We start from the raw sequence: 25,878 nt of genomic DNA, 5'->3' as shown, positions 1-25,878 counted from the left end.
GATTGCATACTTCTAAAGTAAGGAACATAGAATATATCAGTCTTTAAGCATCATTGATGTCCAATCTCAATGATACATTGACTAGGAACATTTTGAGATTATTCTTTAATGCATAGGGATCTCATAACTGCAACCCATTATAGTTCCTTTGCAAGGCATATTAATCTCATGGACTTCATCCAATTAAACTTATAACTTATTATAATGTCTTATTGATGAAGAAAAATCTCTAATCATTCAATATCAAAGATATCGTTACATGATTGGAACCAAGCCTTGGCATTCAATTGGTTGCAAGGCTCATCCCAATAGTGCTAACCAGTTAGTTACAACACTAACTGATTAAAGGCTTTATGTTTTCAAGCAATGTTTTCCACTAGCTTTCTTTCTGTTAAGTAGTCCTCCTTTTAATTGATTGATTCTTTCCTTTTATCCTTAACTGATTAAAATGGACTTCAACCTATTACGAAGAACTAAAGGAAAAAGAAAATTGATGCCCTCAACATACATTTCTTGACTCTAGTTGAAAGGAAGATGTTTAATGACCATTATGTTACTAGAAAGGTATTTCATGGAAGAATCACTAATTTGAATTGGCTTTAATATGAATTTAAATTTCCTTACATTGAGAATTTATGAGAAATAGGTTAGTACAATTATCAAAACCTAAGCAGAGGAGTTTTTAAAGATCTTGTTAGGATCATTTATTCAAATGGAACTACTGATTAAGAAAGTGAAAGTGATGATGATATTGTGAGTCCTGAAAATTCATTCTTTACCTCACTTGCCAATGGCTCATATATAATCACTACTTCATTGCTTCAAAAGGTATTGAAGTTTAAACCTCAAAGTAGAAAGGCAATTACCTATATAGGAGAGGAAAATGTTATCCTAGAAAATGGTTAAAAGCTGATTTCTTAGTGGGACCAATTACAATAGCCAAGTTTTCAAACAGTGCATCAAGGTTAAGTTTTCATTACAGAATTATGCATCTTATTGTTGTTTACAATATTAGACCTTTTGGAACTAAGCATGCCATTATGACAACTATAGAAATGTGGTTCATGCACCATATAAAGAGAAGAACACCCATAGATCTTGCTCAATTCATCTTTAAAGATATGAAATATCTTATTCGAGGAGCAAGGAACAATCTAGTTTATGGTATGATTGTGTTGGGATGAGCCCTGTAGCCAATTGGGATTGGTTAAGGCTTGATTCCAATCATGCAACAGTATCATTCATGTTGAATGATTAGAGGTTTTCCTTCATCAATAAGAATCAATTATAATGAGTTATAAGTCTAATTGGATGAAGTCCATGAGATTAATATGCCTTGCAAGGAAACTGTAATGGGTTGCAGTTATGAGATTCCTATGCATTAAAGCATAATCTCAAAATATTCCTAGTCAATGTATCATTAAGACTGGACATCAATGATGCTTAGAGACTGGTATATTCTATGTTCCTTACTTTGGAAGTAAGCAATCGATCTCATAGATTGAAGTATAGAGATGCTTGGAACTAGAATATAGGTGTTTGCCTTGGAAAGCAAGTTCACTGAACATGACCCGCCATGAGAAGTGCATTTGGTAATACACTCTAGTGTCTATGCAACACTTCTCATGTGTCAGTTGTGTAAATACTCCCTAGACTTGAGACACCAGGTTGTCTTATGTGTGGAGTGCTATGCTTTGATTTCATCCCTACGGGTGCCTAACCAAGAATGCCAAAACAGGATGTTTTTGGGTATAGTATGAAGCATGTGAAGGCAAATGAGTGGTCAAGATAGGAATCATCACCTCAAGTGCTTTAGAGGACATATCCTATCAACTCTTGGTTAACATTAGCTTATTGAAGTCCTTGGCCAAGGCGACATGGAGATTATGAAAAAGGTTTCATAACTCTCTATAAAGCTAATGTTATAATTGTAGGAACAAACATAGAGGTCAATAAGAGTAGACACTGTACAAAGCTCTTATCATCTCCAGGATATATGATGAGAGAATGAATTACACTGATAGACTGTACACTGAAAGGTTGTTAAAGAACCATTTGACTCTCCCAACAATTGGGTGGCCATGATGCATTGCTAGATGCCAATCTTGGTCTATGGAATTGATTATAAACTAATTGATTGAAACTTATATTAATCAATTAAGTCATTAATCAATTCCATTACCAACATGTTGGGAACCTAATAGGTCACACAATGATTGCATTTGAATTAAATTGGGAGAGTGACAATTTAAGTTAGACTTAAATCACATGTTAGGTAATTAACTTCTATAAACTTAATTAAAAGAGTTTAATTAAGTTTTTGGCATAATTATAAATAGTCATAACTATAAGGCCTTGATTACAAAATATAAAGGAAATTAATTTTGATTTTAATTTCCAATGATCTAATTAAAAGAGTTTAATTAAGTAATGGGCCCAATATTATAATGTGTTATAATATTGAGGGCTTAATTTCAAAATTGAAGTTATTTTAACCTAACTATATAAGTTACCTTTTAACTATTTTCCATATGAGAGTTTTTCACAATTAAAGAAAACATAGTTTTTTGTCAGAAAAAGCAAAACGTTTTCTTTCTTTGCCACCACTGCCTTTATGTGAAAGAGAAAATTGCTTATGAAGCAATTTTCAAGAGAAGTTCGGCTAAGATTGTGAAATAGAAGAAAAGGACAATTGTTGTCCTCTTTGCTAGCACAAAGTGTAGTTAAAAACTTCCTCCTTTGTTGAAGGTTCAAGTGCAATCGTGTGTACTACCATTGGAGGCCAAGCACTTGATTGGCTAGGGTTTTTGCTCCTTGTGGTGTTCGTGGGATTGCTTCGGAAAATGCCATTGTGATTACGAAATTACTTGGCAAGGTAACTTTCTAAACAATAATTTATTTTATACTTTTATGTGTTAAATATCACCAAGGTGATCCATGGGTGGAGGCATGTTTTGTTGTTTAGTTATAAAGTTTTTAATTTTCTTTCCTCTGCTTATTTTGAGCATACCATCCATAGCCAAACCCATCAGATTGTGTGTGAAATAATTGACAAGCTGAGGATCAACACTAGCACTGACAAACCCAAAATGCAGAACAAGATTAAATTCTTGGACAAGAATACTCTTGGAAGAATGGGTTATGAGTACAATGCTAAACAAAATAGTTAGGTAAAGAAAGATAGAGCTCAAGAAAGAATACAAGCTAAGCAACTAGTACCAAGAACTCCACCTGCTCCAACTACAGTTGTTCCTTCATCAATAGCCACACCACAAACTGCTTAAAGGTCATCTAGTCAACCAAGCACAATGTACATAGGTCGAGGTGCATATCAATTTTTGAGTGCTAGATTTGAAAATCAACGAATGATGGTTAAATAGAATCTTAAGAAAATTGAGCAGAAAATTGACGGTGCAATCTCAAAGTTTGTTCCACTGTTCCAAAACGTATTTGATCATTGCTACCATTCAATTGAGAAGTTGCAAGCAAAAGTGAACAAACTTGAAGAGCCAATGAAACAACTAGTGTAGAATTAGATAGACTTAGCACACAATCAAGAGAAGTTGAATGAAAAATGGACAAAAGAAAACCCACAATTAATTGTAACCTTGATAGCTCATAATTTGACATTGATTCTGATTCTTAGATACTTGCATAGCACATCATTTGCATACATTTTTCTTTGTTCAAATTTGATTGTATTGCAAATGATATTTTGTACATCTTTTTGCTTAACAAAATATCTCTTTTGATTGTATCACTCAGTGTTGATATTTCTCTTTGTTGATTGATGATTGATTGAACTCTCTTGCTATGAATATCTATATGATTTGACTTCAAATGCTATTTAATATGTACTTTAACTCTTATAACTAGTGGAATGTTTTCTCTGTGAGTTTTATATTCTTATACTCTCTTTTTTTTCCTTTTTAATAAAAGAAAAAGGGGGAGAATACTGTGACTAAATTTGCCAAGCTTAATTTCTCTAAATCTCATGGCTGGATTTTTTTAAGAGCGATTTCAAAATTGCTTTCAAACTCAAACATAAATTTTTTTGAAAAAAGCACATATTCAATGGAAACTTTACTAGAGAAAAATATTTCCAATTATTTTACCCTGATTTTGAAATCTTGAGCATAATTTCAGAGGGAGTTCTTTAATGAGAAAATTTAACTCTTAATTTTGTCATATCAAAAAATTGAAGATTGTTAGCTTTGTTGGTCCCAAAGAGCGTGCTAGAGGAGAAGTGAATAGCACTTTTGAAATGATACAAAAATTCTTTGCAAGTAAAGCGCTAATTGAAGGAATTTGATAATGGAACTTTACAACTTATTGGAAGAGTGATTTAAGAGTTAAAGAACAAAAGGAAAATATAAGAAATAGACAAAGCATAATGATTTATAGTGGTTCGGTCCCTTTGACCTCCATCCACTACCTTGATCTCCCAATTAAGTATTTTCAAACAAATTCACTAACATCAGCGGAATTCCCAAGCTTCCACCAAGCTTTTACAATGGCTTTTCATAGGCTCAACCACAATCTTTAACAATGGTTTTCTCGTAATCAACCAAAATCCAAAACTAACTTTTCTAAGGCTAAGTTAGAACCTACAACAACAACCAAGCTAACCCAAGCTTGATCTACCTTTTAAAGTGTCTCTCACATTCTAAATAAACAAGAAATAGAGAAAAGATGAAATATAATTGATGACCTGGCTGATCTAAGATGTACAAAGTTAAGCTCAACACTTTTACAAAGGATGTGAGTGAAATACAAGTGTAAAAAGAAGGTTTTTGGTCTTTTAAGCTCAAAATCACTTTGGATAGCTTCTCTATATAATTTTTGACTGTTAGAGAGGCTTTAAATACTTAAAGAATCACTTCTGGCCATTGAAGACAGAAACTACTAATTTCTGATCGTTAATTTATCCTTTTGTGCTTAAATTCAAATGTGCAGATAGTGTTTCATTAACCAGTTAAAGGTAGGCTTTAACCGATTAGGTCTTCTCTGACTTGCACACTGCTTCTCTGTGTTAACCAATTAACGGCAACTTTAATTGATTAATAACTCTATGTTTTCAAGCACCTTCAAAGACTGTTTTTGGCTAACTTCTTTTCAACCGATTTATGCTTTCTTTAACTGATTGAAGCTTCTCTCCATTCATCCTTAACTGATAAAAATGGGCTCCAACCAATTAAGAAGTTTTTAACTTTAAATCTCTTGGTTTGGTTCCTTAGACGATCATTAATATTTGGAGTTTGAATTTTGGTGCTTCTTGACACTTTAACTTTGACCTTTAACCAGTTAACTCTTTCCTTTAATTGATTAAAAGGCTTTTGTTTTGCATCCAACACTTGTTTAATTGATTAAACCTTGTGTTAACCAGTTAAGACCTTTCTGCCTATCCTTAGTGTAGCACCCAAAATTGCTTTAATTGATTAAAGATTTGTGTTAATCGGTTAAGACTAATCTGTTTTTATTAAAGCTTTTTCTTCTTTATTTGTTTAACTAATTAACCCATCTTGCAACAGAACAAGCATCTAGACTTGCTTTCAAATACCAAATCTATTAATGCATTTAAGCTTTCTCCTGCACACTTAAATAAAATAATTAGACACCAATGAATGGGAATGTTTTGTTATCATCAAAAACACATGGAGTCAACATTCTCTCTCTTTCTTATTTTTGATGATGACAAAACACTCCTAGATTAAGAGTGCAATGTCTATGTTCAATATGAATGCTTCAAATCTTTATGAATAATGAGTTGTTCCTTCTTAGTTAATGCATGTAGTTTTCTTTAAAGATTTGCGATAAATATTTATAGCATCCATAGTAGCTAAGCAAAGATATATTGAATATCCATAATAACTAGCACATAATATTCAACAAAACCATAACTAAGCATCACACACATAAATTAAACATGAAGACCTATCAAACTTTATTTAACTTAGCCTTCTTTCTCTCTTTTTTTTTTTCATCATTAAAAAAGATATTCAAAGCTCCCCCTTAATGAGTGCATCTAGATTTTTCTTTAATCTTTAAATCAGACTTTAATGAATGGGAATCATAAGCACTCATACACTTGAGTCATACAAGCTTATAGATATAGTTCAATAAATTAAATAGTCAAGCTTGTAACTATGTAAGAACAAATGTATGGGAGTTAAATCATTTCAAGAACTTGTCAAGGAACACTCAAATAATGTTCAACCAAATTTGATCATTTTGTCATAATCAAAACTATAATAATTTTAAAGCTAACAAGCTTTATACTTGTTTTGAATTGACAAAATTGATTGAATTGAATGTGCTTTGAAAATGAATGAAAGATGTTTTTGAATATGAAGTAAATCCTCATAGATGTTTTAAAGCTTATCTTAAAGAGAGATGAATTGAAATGCTTAAAGATAAGCTTTTAAACATGCTCAAGGAATTTTGAAAGTGTATGAGCAAAGAAACTATCTTTCAAAGATTTCACACTTAAAGTGCTAACCTAAGAATCAAATTCTCAAATGAAAAAACTTGATTCTTAAATGAGAAGAAAACAAAATTTATTTCTTAAATGCTCAAGGAATTTTGAAAGTGTATGTGCAAAGAAACTATCTTTCAAAGATTTCACACTCAAAGTGCTAACCTAAGAATCAAATTCTCAAATGAAAAAACTTGATTCTTAAATGAGAAGAAAACAAAATTTATTTCTTAAATGCTCAAGGAATTTTGAAAGTGTATGTGCAAAGAAACTATCTTTCAAAGATTTCACACTCAAAGTGCTAACCTAAGAATCAAATTCTCAAATGAAAAGACTTGATTCTTAAATGAGAAGAAAACAAAATTTATTTCTTTATCACAGGAAGAATCAATTTTGAAAATGGGAGAAGTTAATTCTTAAAGCAAACATCAACAATGAAAAATCGATTATGAGAAAAGAAGAAGTCGATTATTGAAAGATAGAAACTTATGCATTTATGGAGAACTGACACTTCAAAAAGGAAGAATCGATCCTAAGAGAACGGATTGCAAAAGGCAGAAATGTGAGGAAGAAAGAATCAATTCTTCAAGAAGCAGAAGTCGATTCTAGGTGAAGAACGAACCAAAAAGCACATGTTTGAAGACAAAGAATCAATTCTACATGGAGAAGATATTAGTTCTTGAAGCACCAAAAGCAAGATTTAGAAACTTGGTGACCAAGAAAGAGATGGTAAAATTGGATAAGATTGGAGCACCACAAATCAAGATTAAATTCAAATTTTAGCATCAGGTCACAGTGAAGAACTAACACCTTAAAGCAGAAGAATTGATTCTCCAAGAGTGCAAAGGTATCACCTTTGAACCCAGTTGTAGAAGAACCGATATCTCATAATAGAAGAATCAATTCTCAAGAGATAAAAAGCTTTATACTTTATGAAGAACAAACAACTCATGATCAAAGAATCGATTCTGCATGTGCGACAGAATTGTGCAAGTTGGCTAGAACATAACTAATTCAAATTTGACTCCAACAAGCAAGAAATCAAAGGGTTTATAAATATCTACCTTAAGAACGTTAAAGTAGAGAACTTGAATGGTTTTGAATCATCTTTGAAAAGGAAAAGAATGAAATAACAATCAAAAGAGTTGAGAGTAGAAAAATCCTATCTTTGAGAAATAGCAAAACATAAAGATCACATTTTTATCCTTCAATTGATATTTTCTGAGCTTAAACCATCCTTCATCATTCATATCTTTTAAGAAAGCTCTCATCTTTCTGATTCTAAACTTCCTTATTAGCCTGATTAGAGGTTTTAAGTTGAAGATTCTTTAAAATCTATTATTGTATTGGTTATACCTCCAAGCAAAAAGTAGATGGATTTTGCTTAATCTTTTAAAAGGTTGTATCTTGTGTAAAAGTTGTGTTTGAACCTGAAAAAGGCAATGTCTTGGTAAAGGTTACATCTAATTCTATGAAAAGGCATGTTGTGAAAGTTATACCTGATCTTGGCAAAAGGCATGCCTTTTTGAAAATGAAAGATTGATAGTGGATTTGAATTCCTTATGATATTAAGAAAAAAGACATAGACATTGAAAAGTCGAACCCTAATAAAAATCCAGCTGAGTATTCTTTTTGATTATTTAGCTCATACTTTATTTTTGCTTCATTTCTCCTACAATTTCAAAGATCTTTGAAGAAAGGGGAATTTTTAATTTATAATCATTCATTCCTCTCTTGATTACTTTAGTTTAAGCTTATCTTCCTAACAATTACTTTATTTAGTACTAAATACTTGATTAATTAATTTAAAATTTTATTAAATTTTATAATGTATTTATAAAGAATACAATATTAAAATTACATTGAATAATATAGTATAAAATTATATTATTTAATTACCTCTATTCAATATGATTAAGTAATATTAAATATTCGATTAAACAATAATATTAAATTATTCAATATTAAATTCTATAATGCGTTCACAACTCTAAATAATATAATTTAAAGATTATATTTGATAATATTATCAATTTTTTTAGATAATAATATTTAATAATATTATTGATTATTGGAATTAATAATTAATATAATATAAAATTATACTATATTATCATTAAGGGTAAGCAAATGGTCGGTTCAGTCCATCACATCTAAAGATCAAATAGATCAAACTTTTTTAGCAAATCAACCAAGCTTAAAAGAGGATTGAATTGACAAAACATCGAATTGGTTCGGTCAGTTGGCTTTCGGAGCCAAAGAATTGAAATTTTGTCACTTCTGTCTTTTTCAAATTATAACATTGAAATTTATAAACTTCATTTATAATTATAAAATATACAAATAATTTAAACATAAAAAATTAAAAAACATAACATTTGTCCTTTCACTCACATAATTATGTCCTTTCAGATAATCCATCAAATTAACATTCAAGAATTTTAACCTCTAAGTTCTAACATTAAAGATTCAACATAATAAAAAAATAAATTAGCATCCACAAAATAAGATCATCTAACATAAGACAATCAACCATCGCACTTCATTAATTTAGTACTAGCAAAATATATTTTATATAAATTTAAAATATATAATATTAGTTTGATCTTTTAATCGGTTCGATTCAAAAATTTTAAGATCGAGAACCGATCAAATAAACCAACGAGATCAAATTTTTTGGATCAATAGATTCAATAGACCAATCAAACCTCGTCGTTTTACCCAAATTGCATTCAGTTGAATTAAGTCATTGGTTCAGTCTAATTTTACTCACCCCTATTTATCCGTCCAACTATTTGATACAAGAAATTAAAATCTGATTACTAACATTACGCATTTTTTTTCTCACACTAAACATTTCCCTATATTAGTAAAGCAATAGGCTTTCAAGGAACAAATGAAAAGTGCATTCGTTTTAAATTTTATTTATAGAATTATAGTATATGCTCATACAACTTAATCGAAACAATTATGGTATCAGCTTTGCTTAAAGAATTACACTATAAAATGTTCTCAATGAAACTACTTCACCTTATTCTATTTTCTATTAGTGACAGTGCATTTTATTATTATTTTTACTTAGGACAACATGATCTATGCTATGCATTATTTGATATCATGATATGACTGTTTAGGAAAAAATGGGTGCCTAGTACTTTTTCATTTCCGTACCTAACTTGTAGATCCATTTTTGGTATGGTATGAATGAAGCTGGGTGCTTAGGCTCCTTAATGAATCTTGGTAGGGATTCTTCTACATTTCAACACTTGGCGCAATATCCCAGTGGAGCAGTCCTTCGATGGCTGAGTACAATTTACATGTAGCTGAGCTATGTACCAATATAAAATCAGTCTCTAGTCAAGATGACAGCAGCAACCTTGTGGTGCATCATCACCCTATAATCTGTTGAACTCATCAAAGTTACTGTAAAATTTGAAGAATCCAATTACCCAAGAAATAAATAACAATCAAACACCTGCAATGCATAAAATGCTGATGATATCGTAACTCAATGGGTAATGTAGAGCATCGAGTGCAGCATTAGGCCTCGAAGTTGTCTGAGAAAATAAGAAAGTGGTTTACACTAAAACAACCCAATAAGCATTAAAAAGGGTGGTAGTGCTGAGAGACTCAGCAAGGCTTGAAGAACAAAGAATGAACAGAATGAATAGATAGGCTCTTCAAAAATGTTGTAGATTGTTACAAGGGGAAAATTTGTCACACTGACATGAAGAACTAGGATTTCTTGTCCCTAAACAACTTCTTCAGAGAAGTATACAAAGAATGGAGACGTAATTACAATTGCCAATTCATTAGAGGCATAACTTATGTTTTCAGTTTTTCCCTTGACAACAGCACCATCATTGTTATCTGAACAGTTGAATAATTCATGGAATGTACAGAATGCAGTATTCATAATATATCTGACAGGTCATCCATAGGTATTTGAAGACCCATTAAGTCATGGTCCTGTAAACCATCCTCTTCAATGTTCAACCATGTATCCAGATCTTGATTGGCCACACCTAGTTCTTCTATCGAGCCAAATTCAGGGAGCTGCAAGTCTAGCTGTTCCTTCATTTCTTGAAATGAATCTTGAGGCACGTTATCATGGGACATCAACCCAACTCTTTTCTTATTGCCAGTCGGACGAGTTGTCTCTGTTAACTTGTTGCTAAATCCATTGCCAGAGGTCGACAACTGAGCTGTCTTCTGTTTAGGCTTTGATTTTGTTTTACGCTCTCCCTTAAGATTACCAATTGATGCACGACCAGCTTTGCCACTAGAAACTTTTATATCTTTATCTCTCTCTCGTTCACTTCTCTTCCCCTTTGCTCCACCCAACACAGTGTTGTCAAGAGCTGATGCAGCTCTCAAGGAAGCACTACCACTAACATCATTAAGCAGCACATCCTTCTTCTTCCATCTGTTCAATATTGGTCTAGTCTTGGCAAACTCCTGGTGAGAGGGATCTGTAAGAGTTCCGAAGCCATCAAAAGGAGCCCCGCCAATTTTATCATTGTGGAGCCGCTCAACCCTACTAGCGAGAGGGTCTGCAGAAGTATAACACCAATTCATCAAATACGGTTAAGATGCAAACTTTTAGAAACAAAAACTCAAATCACTAAAAGTGTTCAGAGAAGAAAATCTGTTGAAAACAGAAATTATATTTAACTTCACTTCATCTTTATTGACTAGCAGACTTAGAGCACCAAATTATTTAGAAATGCAAAAATTACACAGTAAGGAAACATTATCACCAATAACCCATGAATGTTAATAGAAGGTAGAAAAAATGACAAACCTGGGCCCCCAGGCTCCATGTGACTGTTATTATTTTCAGGTTGCATACTTGCAGCAACAACTGAGCCAAAGCCTTTTACAGATTCAGAATCAATTCCCCGTGGAGGTGCAGAAAAAATGACATCTCGATATGCAGGCTCAGTAAAGCAACTTTTTCCAGTTTCTTCAAATTTCTGGCATCTGGCAAGAGTCCTCTTAATAAAAGCCAGGGCAACTTGTTTTGAAACTTTAGTAATACCACTTTTCGAAGCACAACTCGCTCGTGTGGCCTGTTATGTTTCAAAAAAGAAAGCCATCTTACAGTCAGAAAAGCTAAATCTATTATATAATTTAGACAGTAATTGCCAAAAAGTTGGATTAAGTATGGTGAAAGGAAAACTATAAAAATAAAATATAAAGATGGAAAACTAAAAATAAAAACAAAATCTAATTTATGTAATTAAACCCTACATACAAAAAATATAACTAAATGAAATTCATCTGTGTTTGTGATTTTGGTAAAACATCATTTATTAAAAACCCTTATGTTCTGTTTGATTGTTATGTTTGCTACATGTTTTTTTGCTTCCAGAAGTAATAGAATAAAAAGCAAGCTAGGATACAAAAAGGCAAAATAATATTTTATCATAATTAAAAAAATTAACTTCTGCAAATAATAAAATGCATGATTTTATATATCATGGAAGAATTATGTTTGAATATGTGTTATAATATAGCTATTTGTTCATTTACTCAACTAGGATTTGGTTTTCTATTATTTGGTTTCACTCTTTTAGAAACTTTTGAGGGAACAAAAAGTAAAACAGAATCAATTAAAAGGAGCCTCATTAATTTCACAACAGGTCTACACTAAAATTTAGAGTATATACAATGGAAAGGTCAAATAATAAGACAAGTCTGTTAGAACTCCCACTTTCTAGAAATATTCAAACTAAAACATTTAATCATATTCTATACAAAGTGCAATGTATGTAGATTAGAATGGTACAAAAGTTCCTCATACAGGATAAAGAAATGCTTAATGAAGAATTAAAATTGTTTACAATTTATTTAAATTACTAAGTTGTGCTTTTTTTAATGCGTTTATTATAATTTAAATTTTATAAATACCTATGTTGTTTCAGCTTGTAGAGGCATTGGCTTATGAATTATTGAGATTGAGATTAGTCCTCGATTCTAAGTAAATTCTTGCTTCTGAGCTCCTTATTTCTCCCTAGTTCCTTCTATTTCCCCTGCTTCCCCTCTAATTTTACCTTGAATCCATACTTTCTGCCTCATGCCCTCCATCTACATCACTTCCACTATACTTTATTAAAGTACACTTTGTTCATGACTTTTAAAACAAAAAAACTCTTTCAATTTTCTTCAGCTAGCCCCAACATAAATACTTAATTTTCTTTTCTTTTGAACATCATGATTAAATTTACATCCAATTGTGCATGGTTGCAAACATGATTATGGAAACAGTTAAAATCAGAGAGTACCTACATATAGATTACAGAACAAGGTCCTTCTGATGCAAAATGGAAAGAAGCTAATTTAAGTATTAAATTATCCACAATTTCCCTTTGTTTCTTTGTCATATTTTATGGCATTAAGTGTAATTTTTATACTATATATCTTGGATACTGTAAATTATTTGGGTTATTTTATATTAATTATTTTACTTTTTTCCCGAGTATTAGGGCATGAAGGTTATACTTGGTATGTTGGGTTTCTATTAGGGTCCAAGTTTTAGGCATAAATATATATGTTAGCTTTTGGTTGATGAGATATTGGTATTTTGAGAATTAGACATTTAGATTATTGAGATTTTGGACAATTTTCATTGTGATTTTCAAATTATTGCTCATCGAAAATGGTTGTTCTACATCAATTTTTGATATTGTGATTAGAAACTTGAGTTTTACATTTAGATTTGAGATTAATTTCTTCATTAATTTGATTGGAGATTATTTGTCCTACATTGGCTTGTCATCCTAAAATCGTTTTCTTTTTTGGTACATATTCTCATCCTAAAATCTATGGATTCCTAATTAGTAGTAGTTAAAAAAATCCACCATTGACCTTTTCAACGCCCACTCAAGCATCCTAAGGATTTCACAGTAATGAAATGTTCAATATAAAATACACCAAAAATATCAGTCTTAAATTGAACAAAACAGGGGCGGGAGGAGGAGGAGATTACCAGCCGCTTTTTGTAAGCAATCTCCACAAGTCTGTCCATTGCAAGCTGCTCCAGGTTCCTGCAGATTAATAATAATATTTTAATCTTCAGGAAAATCCAAAACCATAGCTGATGTTCTTAATCATTCAGAAAGCTAAAAGGCCTTACCGTCCCTCATTCTTCTTGACCTCCTCAACTGCATTAATTATTTTATTGAAGTATTTCTTCTTTTTATCAGCCTATAGATCAATAAAGCATGAATAGAAAAAAAAAATCAGTTTGCAAGTATGATAAAGAGTCAGAAAAAAAACAATTATCCTAAAAAGAAACAATCACTCAATATTGTTCAAAAGCAGATGACAAGAACATTCTTCTATGGAAGAAAGGTATTCAGATTTGCCTTTCTATAAATTCTGCTTAAGGAAGGCTGGGAAGATAACCTGTTGATTTAGCCTCTTTTGTAGTTCAACAATATCTTGGTCAATTATTTCATCCTCTCCATCTGCCAGATCAGGCTGTTACGAAGCACCAATAAAAAAAAATACATAATATATGTTAAACAAAAGTTCATTTTGACAGAAGAGCTAGAGATTATTGGATGTCCTTAACAAGACAGTAGAGATAGTTAAAATTCTCATCAAGTGAAAAGCAAACAAAATATCTACTGTAAAATATGATAAATTAAAAGAAGGCACGAGGAAATTCGAATAAAAAACATTTTCTCAATGTGGAAAATATTGCTTCCATCCACATCATTGCTTATTCAAAAACAATCTTACCACTGATTCAACACATATGCCAATATTCAGCAGCTCCAGGATGAGTTTGTCCTCTAAAGACATTTGTCCATATTGACAATCAGGAGAAGAAATTCCAGAACTAATTATATGTATGGAGAGTGGTCCACCACTACCATTTTTTGAAACTTCACTTAACATTCCCCTATCTGAATTTGAAAACCCACAGCCATCTGGGAGTAAATCATCATTTTGCAGTTGAGGATGGTAGCTTGCAGCACTACTAAATGTAGTAAACCCATTACAGGGAAAGTTGTCACCAATACTATGTTTTTGAGCTTGAGGACTCAACATGGACTCATGTGCAGCCTCAACCCATAGACCCTTTCCGGCCTCAACCTTGGTAGGGAGACAAGTGCCACCAGGCAAATCCTCCCTATGATGCTGGAAAAATGCATTGCTCCATCTACCATTTTCTTCAAATTCTGCAGTTTTATCTTCCACTATTAGAGCTGATAATACTCTTTGGTACAACGGACTAATTTGTTTCCCTCCTGCATTGGATCTTTCAGAAAAAGAAACAATCTCCTCAACTTGATCAACAAAATCAACAGTTCTAGCTGACTCCTTTGAATAATTTTGATCTTGAAGGGATCTCGCTGTTTCTCCAGAAAGAGAAGTTTGTGACAAAACATCTTCTTCATGCAAACTATCACCCTGAGAGAAAAGTACAACTTTAAGCATGAAGAACCATGAAACATATAAAAAACTTAATAACTGTTGTGTCTCTATTCTCATTTCAATTATGGTTTCTGGATTAATGGTAAGACCAAAAGAATAAACCAAGCTATTATTCCCAGAATAAGGCAAGGATGAATCAGTAAAATACAAGAACTCTTTGCTTCGAAGGAAATTAAAGATTTTAGGTCAATAACTAGGACTAAGCATCCACCCCCCAACGTGCAGAAAGAATAATAATAAACATACAAAAAACCACCCTAGCCCTCACAAAATGCTAATAGACATGAATTTATCAGCACATTAAAGAAAATCAGACATATTGTAATACAACTAGCTTTTCTTTTACTTCCAAACACTGCTAAAAAAAAGCTAGGAGAGATGCCTTTTCAGTCAGAGCCAGAATAACTAAAATGGAAATTCAATCAATTAATACGAAAATTTAAGATGGAAAAATAGGTGACAAGAATAGCAGAAGAGACAAGTGACAACCAAATGATAATATCACATTAAAATATTTACATCAGGCATTCCTAAAAAATAATGCCATCGCCACACACCTGGGTTAAGCTGTTGTGATGATCCTCTGTTGACCTCAACTGACCCAAATAAGAAATAAAGCAATAATAAATTAAGGATAATCTGTAAGTAACCATCTTAACAAATTGTATAAATAAAGGTAAAGTATATCTAAAATTATCTTTACAGTAGTGGATTAAGGTTATCACCTCTTGCTTCAAGTGAGAGCTATCCTCTAAGCTTATAGGCACAAATATCGGTTCCATTTGCTTCCAGAATGAGCTAGAACATTTAAGATCTGCAAGAGCCAAAGCTCGTTACCAACAAAACCATTTGTAAATGGTGGGGAAGACACACTCAGACACTGACAAACATTAGACCAAAATACTCTTTATTGTTTTTTTTTTTTTTTTTCAAAAGAGTTAAAAAAAAGGATTGAGATCAACCACATACAGCTAGCATTGCAGGAAAAATTTGCAGCTGCCAAAAGTTCTTCTCGATCATCATCTGATTCCCCTAAAAGATCAAATTAATCATGTTCAGTAAAGCATAGCATTCTCCTCCTTTTTTTCCCTTTCTAAGAACAAGCAGCAACAAGAAATAAAGTACGCACACAAGAGCTCTGATGTAGAAGAAATAATCTCAAAAAGTTTACAAGAAAATAATCTCAAATCTGAATTGAAAAATCCAATTTTAAAATCAAAGGTGCTGTTTGGCATCATTCTTGTTTCCTGTTTCCTATTTTCATTTTCATAGAAGTTATATTTGCACTTTCAAATACTTTTTTTATTGACATTTTTAATGTAGTGTGCATTGATGAAAAGTGGTTTTATTTGTTAAAAAATTCAAAGAGATATTATCTTCATCCAAATAAAGTTGAACCTTTTCATAATTGTAAAAGCAAATGATTCATCACCATAGTGATTTTTTAGCCATAGTAGCTAGACCACATTTGATAGCTTTTTCAATTGTGAATTCTCAGAAAATAATAGGATTTTTCCATTTGTATACAAGGAACCAACTAGCAGCAATAGGATACAATGACGAGCTGGAACCTTGGAGACCAAACCTATCATGTCAGTAAATAAAGATGTCACCAGGTGATGTTTAATTAATAAAGTGTTACTGGCAATTAGAGCTAAATGTTTTCAGATTGTTCAGATTGTTCTTGAGTGTTAATTGTTTGGGTTATTTGTTCTACATCACTATGACAAACACAACCTTCTTGCCATGATTATCAGCTTTACCATTCGGTGCTTCATTTTATCACATCTCTATCCAAAAAAAGGAGAACCTAAAGCATTGTTAGTAAAACATGGAGAACAAAAATTAACTTCAAAAATATAATTACTAATTTGAGAAATACCACAGAGATCTGGTGAACCAGTTGGTGTAAGCCCAAGACGAGTAAGCTTGCGATCTGACAGTTTCTTCAAAGGGGGACGCCCTGACTTACTGCAAAAATGAAAAATCAATGCATTATAGATAAAAGCTTAACAATACATTCAGGTAAAAAAAAAAACAGAACTATCATTGCACAGCAAAAGAAAGGTATACAACACCTTCCGCTCTTATCAGAACCATGCCTAGTAATTTTAAGTGGCTTGGTTGAGGTTGGATTTTCCAATTTCTCCATCATAGGTGAAAAGCTAGTCCTAGAATTTGATGAGCCTCTACCACTCCTTCCTTGTCTCCGTACACCATCTCCACTTTCTTCCTCGGGCATTTTGTTCTCCTTTGTAAGTAACACAGAAGAGCCAATATTCTGAACAGCATTCATAGTTCTTTCCTCCACTTCATTGCTACCCATAGCTTTGTCTTTCAATCTACTTTCACGATTTTCACCAGCAGCAGATTCTTCACTTTCAGATAATCTGGCAGAAGATGAAACATTTTCATGTTTTATTTTAAGTTGTTGGGCGCCATTCACCATGCCCTTGGCAAGAATCAATTCGGTAGTCCCAACAGACGTTACTTTAGAACCTAAATCAGGAAGACATCCTTCTGATGATACTTGCAGCTCATCAAGGTTTGATACAGGAGACACCAGATTTGTTCTCCTTGTGCGAGATATTTTCTGGGGTCTTTGACCTCCCCATTGAGCCATGGGAGGAGAAGATGATCCACTAGGCAAAGGACGTTTACGATTGTTAGCCCCACCAACTGAATGAACTTTGTTTGCACTTGGAGACTGTTCCCAGCCATCAAGTGCCCCAGATGAACGAGGGAAATTCGGAGATGAGTTTGCTGCCACTACAGGGCCAGACCTAGGTCCCCTGGAAGCTTTTCCTTTTGTCACTGGTATATTACTGACTAAATGGTTATCCTCACGAATATTCAACCTGGATAACAAAGTTACATATTAGAAATGTACATATATTAGTACAAAGTTCTCACAACAGACAGTTGGAAGAGACTTCCATCAAAACAACTTGTCACATTGAACACCGCACTATTAACCACCAATAACCTGATTCTACATACTGCATACATACTTATTGTTTCCTTTTGCTAAAATTCTCTCCTTAGTTGATCCAGCCACAAAGTCCCTTGAAAGAGAAAGCTTTTCAACATCATTCCTGGACATCCCACGGACACTTGAATTAGCAGCCAGTGAAGTACCATCAAACTTGTTAATGCCATTTGTACCATTAGATAATCCTGATCTGCAGGAAATATGTTCCATTAACCAACTAATTTCCAGTCTAAAACAAATTTGATAAGCAAGACTAGGATATGGCTTGAATAATATGATTATCACCAGTAGAGAAGAAAATAATCATGGCCAGAAGAAGCAACTTTACAGACCAGCCATCACAAACAGATAGTGTATTCTAGAGCTTTCTTCCAACAGTAAGTTCCACACAATGGCAAAATACACAAGTAAACCAACACTTTTAAACAAGGGCAAAATGATTTAGGACTGAGCAGGATGGTCATCTCTAATAATATAGAAGAACTTGCATGGTGCACAAACCGAATTTCTTTGTGGCACTGCTGTAGTTCTGCCTTATGATTGCACCTTCTTTGGTTGGCTACCACTCCACTAATGTAAATTGCTTGTATCACAATCGTGATTTTTCTTTTTTTTTTATCTATCTTACCACTTCTGTGACAAGGAAAGAGTTTCATAGTTGGTCTTCATATTGGCAATATATTTTATGACAATACTCTTTCAAAAGATCACCATAACAATATATAAAAAAAATTAGCACAAGCATTAGAGAATTACATGGTCTTCTTTGGGCACTCATATTGTAACACCAACCATCACAAGAAAAGGTTCTAAAAAACAAAATCCCATATAGCTACAGGTAATCTTCAGATCAGGTTTCACAAATCAAAGACCTTAGTGCAAGAGGGACATCTCCCTACTTTAACCACCTATAATCTTTACAAATAATGCTTTCATCCATGCTTACATAATCCAAAGACATATGCATAAACATAAACAAGTCTTATACATGCATATTGTGCAAAATAGTTTTTAGGAAAAACACTACAATGGATTTATTTCTTTTTTGGTCACCAAATACAAATATTCATACGCTGTTAAAAGAGCAGTTACCTGAAACCTTGAGTATCAGATGATTGTAGGCCAGGTTCATTGTTAAGCTTGTGATGCATAGCCCGTTTAAGTTCTCCATCGCTATCCATGGGTCGGGTAAAGACAGTGCCTATAGAACGTTTTCTTTTCATTTTCTTGTCCCACCCTTCCCCTCCAGTTGGCAATCGACGAATCTTTTCTTCAACAAGATCAGAACTTTCACCATTATCCTTGGGCATATCCTTATCTTTTCCCATCACTAGAGGTTGCCTTGCAGGCATATTACTTCGACCTTCAGCCTTTAATAGTTAAAAACAAAAAGGGTAAGAAATCTTGATACTTATGTAACACAGTTAACAATATATGTGTATTTATGATACACTGAAAGCAGTAGTATGGTAACAGAATGTCTCATCAACAGACACCATGCAAATTTCACAGAAAACATGAAAGAAACCTCCATATTATTCAAAAATTTACTCAAGGAATATATTACCTCAGTCATTAAACATAGTCTAAAAACTTCGTACTTAATTTTTTAATCAAAAGGGGAATTCTGAGAAGGAGAGAGACATTAGATATTTCAGATCACATGATTCTTGTGTTACTCCTTCCTTCCTGGCTTAACCTTGTCTTTTATTAAGGTTTCTTTCCTGCTATGAGTTGGCATAACTTAGGTTTGCTTCATTACTAGTCAGAGTGAAAAACAAAATAAAACTACAAAGAATCCTATAATCAGATTCTAACATCATCCTACAGAGAAAGGTCTCCAAGTTGCACATAATTTTTTTCTGCTTAACATTCAATACCAATGAAGAGTGAAATTAAACAATACTCTCTGTATCTAAAAATGTAGAAAACGAAAACAATTTCAAATTGCACAGCAAGAAGAAAAAAATCTTCTTAAGTGTTTTTATAAAGTTGATGTATATGAGACAAGATCGCAAAAGCTACATAGGGTGGAGTGTTGCAGGATGATAAAGGCAGCTTTTTAGCTGTTTGATTTGGATCCATCAAGGCTAGAAATTTGACTTCAGCTGAAGCTCATTCAGTCAAATTTGCTCTCAGCATCTTAATCAATGCTGGTTGAGTGGGAATAAGTGTCTTATCATTGAATCAATTTCTAAAGAAGCAATCAGTTGGCTTAATAAGTACTGAAAGACCTTAGAGATTAAAAAACCTGTTTAACGAGAAAGATCCTCTACTGGTTCAGATAGGTATGATTGAGACTTCTAGTACTGGCAGGGAAGTTAACTGCATGGTTGACCATCTAGCAGAAATTAGGATGAACAGAACAAGCTTTCTTCAAGCATGGTGGAATTGCGCCAGGGGGTATCTTCAGTCTGTTACCTTTGATTTCATAAGTCCATTGCAGAAAGTCATTTTCTGCTTGTAAGATTTCGTTTGCTCAGTTTGGATCATTAATCTTTGGCCGTCTTGTTCTCCTTTTATTGGATCTTTGGTTGATTATATAATCTCTTTTGTCTAAGTGAAATCCAATTTTTTCCAGGGAAAAAAAAGTAAAAAAAAAATGTAAAAGAGAACAAGTGAATTTAACAGCATTTTCTCCACAGCAGCAACTAAGAAAATTTATTGGATAGACATAAATAACAATCTCAAAATATTATACAAACCCGCAATTCTGCCATAGAAGAGCGAACTCTCTTATTCATAACAACGTTCTTGGTCCTGTCCTCCAGTCTTTGACTCACTACATCTGAAGGGTTTCGCTGCATCAGAATTCCCATCTTCAACAAATTTGATCCTGATCTTTCATTTGTTAACATCTCATTACGTTGCTGCTTCTTTGAACCTATAGTTTCAAAATACTTGTTCAGCTTTTGTAAGCATTCATCCAACTTTTTTGCCCTAGTCCTGATACAAAAAATGTCACATCTTTAGTTGAGTACAACTTTTCAAATGATAACAAATCTTTAAATCATAAAATGTTATTGTTATTTGCATCAAGGTAAATCCTATATAGAAACAACGAAAGTAAGACAAGTGTGGTGTGTGTATTTGGGGGCATGTGCTAGCAGTGAGATTAATTTTGGATAACATCTACCAGCTTCAAGTACCTTACAGCTCAAAAGAATTAAAACCTAATTAAACATATGCCGGTAATTAAAGAATATAGAAGCAAAAAATAGGATATAGTTTCATGGCTAACAGAGATTGCAATAGCAACTTTAATACTACCTGGCCCTCATAAAGGTTTCTGAAATGCTTGATTTGAACCGTTTTAGTTCCTCGGTAGCCACTGGAGGAGGCTTCATATGAGCAGCTCCAAATGAATTATCCTCTGCAGCACTACCAAAAGAAATTCCTAAAACTTTCCTTAATTCACCTGATCGTGTATATTTTTGATCCCCCATGGTGATAGGATCCAAAGTCAGCCATAGTGATAATGGAGGTACATCAGCTGCTGATGTTGACCCACCCCGAGATGTACTAGTCCCAGGACTAAACATCCGGCTCTCATTACCCTCCCGAAAGCTTCCAGACCTATCAAAGCTGACACCAGGATAATTCCCCCTCTGCCCATTAGGATAGCTCCCTGGAAAAGACAATTCATCCGGACTAGCTGAGCTCAACTCAACTCTCACATTTCCCACCATTCTTCAAACCCAAGTGAACCAACTCATCATACGTACAAGAAGTTTCTTCTTTAAATACTGGTTTCAGTAACTAAGCAACCATGAGCAAGGCAACAACTCCCATTAGAGGAGAATCCATAGATCTTTAAATAAGCATCAAAACAGGATATCTACAAAATCCAGGAGCTAGAATTAGCATATAGAATAATAATAAGCTATTGAGGCTTTCTTTTGAACTCCACATTTTCAATGTATTCTACATTTCAACAAAACAAATGGCAATAGATTAAATTCTGCCAGTAATATTATGATTTATGAATTAAGAAACAGCTCTATGGAACCTCAAACTGTGACAACTAACAAAACTAACTCTCCCTTTTGTAGCTAAGGAAACGAAATTTAGAAACTGAATTTCAGCGTCTTTCTTTTTTAATCTCCATAAAACGCAAAAAGAAACAATCAACTCAAGTAAAGAAAAAAAGCCATGCAGTGATTTGTTTTAACTTTCCATGTTTTCTCGCGCCGAATGAAAACAAGACGAAAAAGAAACTGAAAGTTGATATTTGTTCCGCCCTTCCTGAGCAAGCAAAAGGAACCCAATTTACACAACAAAGAACATCCAACAACTTCATTTTATCTCCAAACCCCTGCCCCCGAATCATTTAACCTCTAAACAGCATTGGAGCACACAAAACACTGGAATTCAAACAAGTTCCCGAGGGAAAAAAAAAAGAAAAAAGAAACAAGGCTTACAAATTCTATTAATTTGAGATAAACCAAGCAATTTCAAAATTCAATGAAATCCGAAATTTTGAGGAAAAAAACACGCAGAAGTAAAGATTGCATAAGTAAAAAGCAACTTTGAAACCCTAATTCGAGCGAAAATCACCTAAAACGAACGAAATTCCACCTGGAAACGCAGTTTTTCAGTTCACGAGACACGAAGGGCGAGCGAAACGTACCGGCATTGATCGATCGCACGAGAGGTCGAAATTCAGAGCAGACAGAGAGAGGGAGAGAGGAAAAAAACAAGTTCAAAACTAAAAAAATAAATAGGGTTTTTAAGAGAGAGAAAGTACAAAGTTCTAACAGAGGAGAGAGAATCAGAAGGCCTTGAAGCTGTCTTCTCCTCGCGGAGATTCTTGTGTGCGAAGGAGAGAGACAGAGAAGGGGGGGGAGGGGGGGGACCCGCAGAAATTTAGGGGCTGAAGATAAAAGAGGGTGTGTGACTCTAAAATCAGGGCCGTTTATCAGGTGTCTCAACGTTAATCAGTTGGGGAGGGTCGTGTCCTGACTGGGATGGGGAATATACTCTCCCTTATGTTTGCACTTGTTTTTGGGCTGCTTCTTCGGAATTTTACTGTGGATGTGATGATTGACTTGCGTTGACTAATTATATTTTCAATTGTACTTTTACTTTTGCAGCTTCATCCCCTATTGTTCTTTACAAAAAATACTCTTCCGTCGCTTCCCTTATCTATTCGATTACTCTTAGCTAGGGATGGTAATGGCAGGGCACTCTTTTTTTTCTAAATATCATAATCTAAAGTCGATTTTTTTATAGGTATTTAACTTTAATAAATATGCAATTAAATTTTGAAATTGTTATTTAAACTTATAATCGAATATTTTAAACATTAATTGTTAAATACTCGTACTCATTAAATACTTAATTAAAATTAATTTTTAGATATATTATTAATAAAAATTAAATTAATAAATTAAAATTAATTCATAAAAATTTAATTAAATTTTAAAGCCATATTTATAACAATCAACAAATTTTAGTAAATATTACACTAATTATAAGAAATTTATAAACAAATATAATAATAACATATATATAATTAAAATTTAATATTAAAAATCATTACTTATAATTAAGTTCAAATAGTGAATACCTTAAGCCTGCTACTCGAACCCTATCCAAGCCCATGAAAGATAGTAGTTTTATTATACAAATTTTATCCAAACCTGATTATAACATATTTTAATATTTTTTAATTGAATCAGATAATGCATGGTACCTAATTATAAGATACCATTGATATATAGAACCCAAAAGGTTAAATTACTGATATCTTTCTAGAAGTTAAGTTCTCACATTTTTAAGATTTGATGTACTAATTAAGTGGTCAAAGGCACCAACACTTCTTACTCTGACCCTGCATTACATATTCATTATGTTAAAATACATATTTTTAGATTGGATACTTTCATTGAAAAAAATAGATATAATGTTAAAAAAAGTTCCTATATTATTTTAAAAAATTCAAATAATTTTTTTTGTTACGTTCAATTAAACTTTATATTTTTATTTTAAGACAAATAAACCCTTATGATTAATGGTTAATTAAATGTTATTACTTAAAAAGCAACTTGTCATTTTTTATGTCACGTAGCACTAACATGACATTCATGTAGAAAGTGAAAATGTCATGTCGTTATGTCATCATATCACATCAGTATACTATATAGTCAGTCATCATGTCACACAAATATGCCATGTCATCATTCATTATGACATATCAGTATATCATATGGCATAAATGATAAGTGATATTTTAACTAACAACAATTAATCAACCATTAGTCACATGACTTATTTGCACTAGGGTAAAATTAGCCATTTTTAGGAGATCAAATTTGTTGTATTGATTATCAAATAGTTATAAAGCATAATTGATAATTGAAGAAGTCCATGTTTTCTTTTAAGCATTTGGATCCTATGAAAATTATTTTCTATGAACAAAATCAATTTCATTCTATGCAAAATTTATACAACGCATCCCCTTGTTTAATTCTTTGTTCGACCTGGGTTTTCTAATGTTCTTGTACATCATTACATGGACTATTATGTATCACATATTGTTGCTTCTTATCACAAAAAAATTTGCCACAGTTAAGCTCTTTTGTTAATTCATTGCCAGCATTGTAGTTATATATAGAAGTCATGATTAAACTGTTTAGTAAATACTAGTGCCTTAATGCAAAAAGGATAAGGGATGCTATTATGTAATTAATGGCAATTAAATTTCAGTGATGTGTCATGAGCAACAGGTGGGCAAAAAGTCTACAGTTGAGCTATAGATTTGTCATTCCATTGGTTTTGGAGGATGCCTTGTATTCAAACAAAAGAGTTTATTGTTAGCGTTGTGTTTTTGTTAGAGCAAACATAATTCTATAAAAAAAAGAAATTGGTTTTCATGAATTAATCTCAATCACTAAGTATTCCTGACTAAGTAGTGAAGGCATAGGAAGTGTTGCAGATGCATGCATAAAATTTTGTATACGCATGTGTAGGCTGGTGTCGGTGCATTATAAAGTAGATATGAATAAGAAAGAAAGACTATTAAGCACAAAAGCATTAATGTTCTACATTGCTTGCAATATTTTATAGAGTGATTGATTAAACAATGAAAATAATTTGACACTATAAAACAACATGTGAAACAATTTTATCTAAACTCATGATCTGAATTTAGTAATGAATAGATTGTTAGGAATTTTAGAATATGTTGCCTTGGAAAGCAAGTATATTCTCGTGTTTACTTTCATTTAATTTATTTGTAATGAAAGTACAATTTGATAATAAGACGAAGAGTTTGTTTTAAGTAAACATTCATTATATAGTTATTAAGGTACCATATTCTATTGAGATATTAAAATACATTTGTATGAAGAGTCATACATAGGAAATATGTATTTTAATTGAATCTAAAAATTGTTCACAGCCATAAAGTAAAGCTAGTCACTTTATTGTGTTAAGGTTGTAGTTTTCAGATTCTAGATTACTTTCAACAAAACAAATGTGATTCACTTCAAGGGAATGATAAGTCTCAAATCATCAGAATGGTTGACTTTGAGTAATGGCACTATAACATGAACTAGAATCATGTGAGAATCAAATTTAAGTTTAACCGTTACTTAAATCTTGATCTCACACTTATGCATTTGCTTATAATAGAATCAAAACCCTAATAAATAGTGGACTTGTGTTTTATCTCCTTTTAATCTTTGATATACCATGAGCATAATCATCATGAAGTATTGATCTAGACTCTGTATGCTGGGATTATAATTGAGGTGAACATCCGAGAACATATATCCAAACAGTGGAGTTCATAACATTAACATCACTTCTAGTGATTTCAGGAAGATTGGTGATTAATGTAGGTCTAGTGGATTGATAAATTACCTACTCATCATATCTTGATACTCAAAAGATTAGATCTAAAGTATTGAATCACTAATTGGATGAAATCTAAGACTCAAGTACAAATTTGACATTTTCA

At 32.6% G+C, this 25,878-nt stretch overlaps 1 protein-coding gene across 3 annotated transcripts; it reads right to left on the bottom strand.

Moving 5' to 3' along the window:
* Nucleotides 1–10,130: 10,130 nt before the first annotated feature.
* LOC18586791 (uncharacterized) lies at nt 10,131–22,748 on the bottom strand. 3 transcript variants are annotated; one of them, XM_018129363.2, is made up of 16 exons: nt 22,473–22,748; nt 21,186–21,753; nt 20,621–20,861; nt 19,008–19,285; nt 17,935–18,105; nt 17,002–17,781; nt 16,806–16,894; nt 15,893–15,955; nt 15,649–15,737; nt 15,481–15,519; nt 14,225–14,899; nt 13,886–13,960; nt 13,614–13,684; nt 13,467–13,524; nt 11,280–11,547; nt 10,131–11,028 (listed from the first exon to the last, which is right to left on the bottom strand). In XM_018129363.2, the coding sequence occupies exons 2-16, from the start codon at nt 21,602–21,604 to the stop codon at nt 10,388–10,390; spliced, it is 3,957 nt and encodes a 1,318-aa protein (XP_017984852.2). In that variant the 5' UTR covers nt 21,605–21,753; nt 22,473–22,748; the 3' UTR covers nt 10,131–10,387. The 3 variants fall into 3 exon arrangements, with proteins under 3 accessions (XP_017984852.2, XP_017984853.2, XP_007010410.3); XM_018129364.2 differs by having other exon boundaries at nt 22,494–22,748; XM_007010348.3 differs by having other exon boundaries at nt 22,546–22,748.
* Between the last annotated feature and the right edge of the window lie 3,130 nt (nt 22,749–25,878).

This window comes from Theobroma cacao, chromosome 10 (assembly GCF_053813885.1).
Source record: "Theobroma cacao isolate CCN51 chromosome 10, ASM5381388v1, whole genome shotgun sequence".
Lineage (NCBI taxonomy): Eukaryota > Viridiplantae > Streptophyta > Magnoliopsida > Malvales > Malvaceae > Theobroma > Theobroma cacao.
Note: the sequence above shows the minus strand (reverse complement) of the source record. Positions and strands in the feature narration are given on the sequence as shown.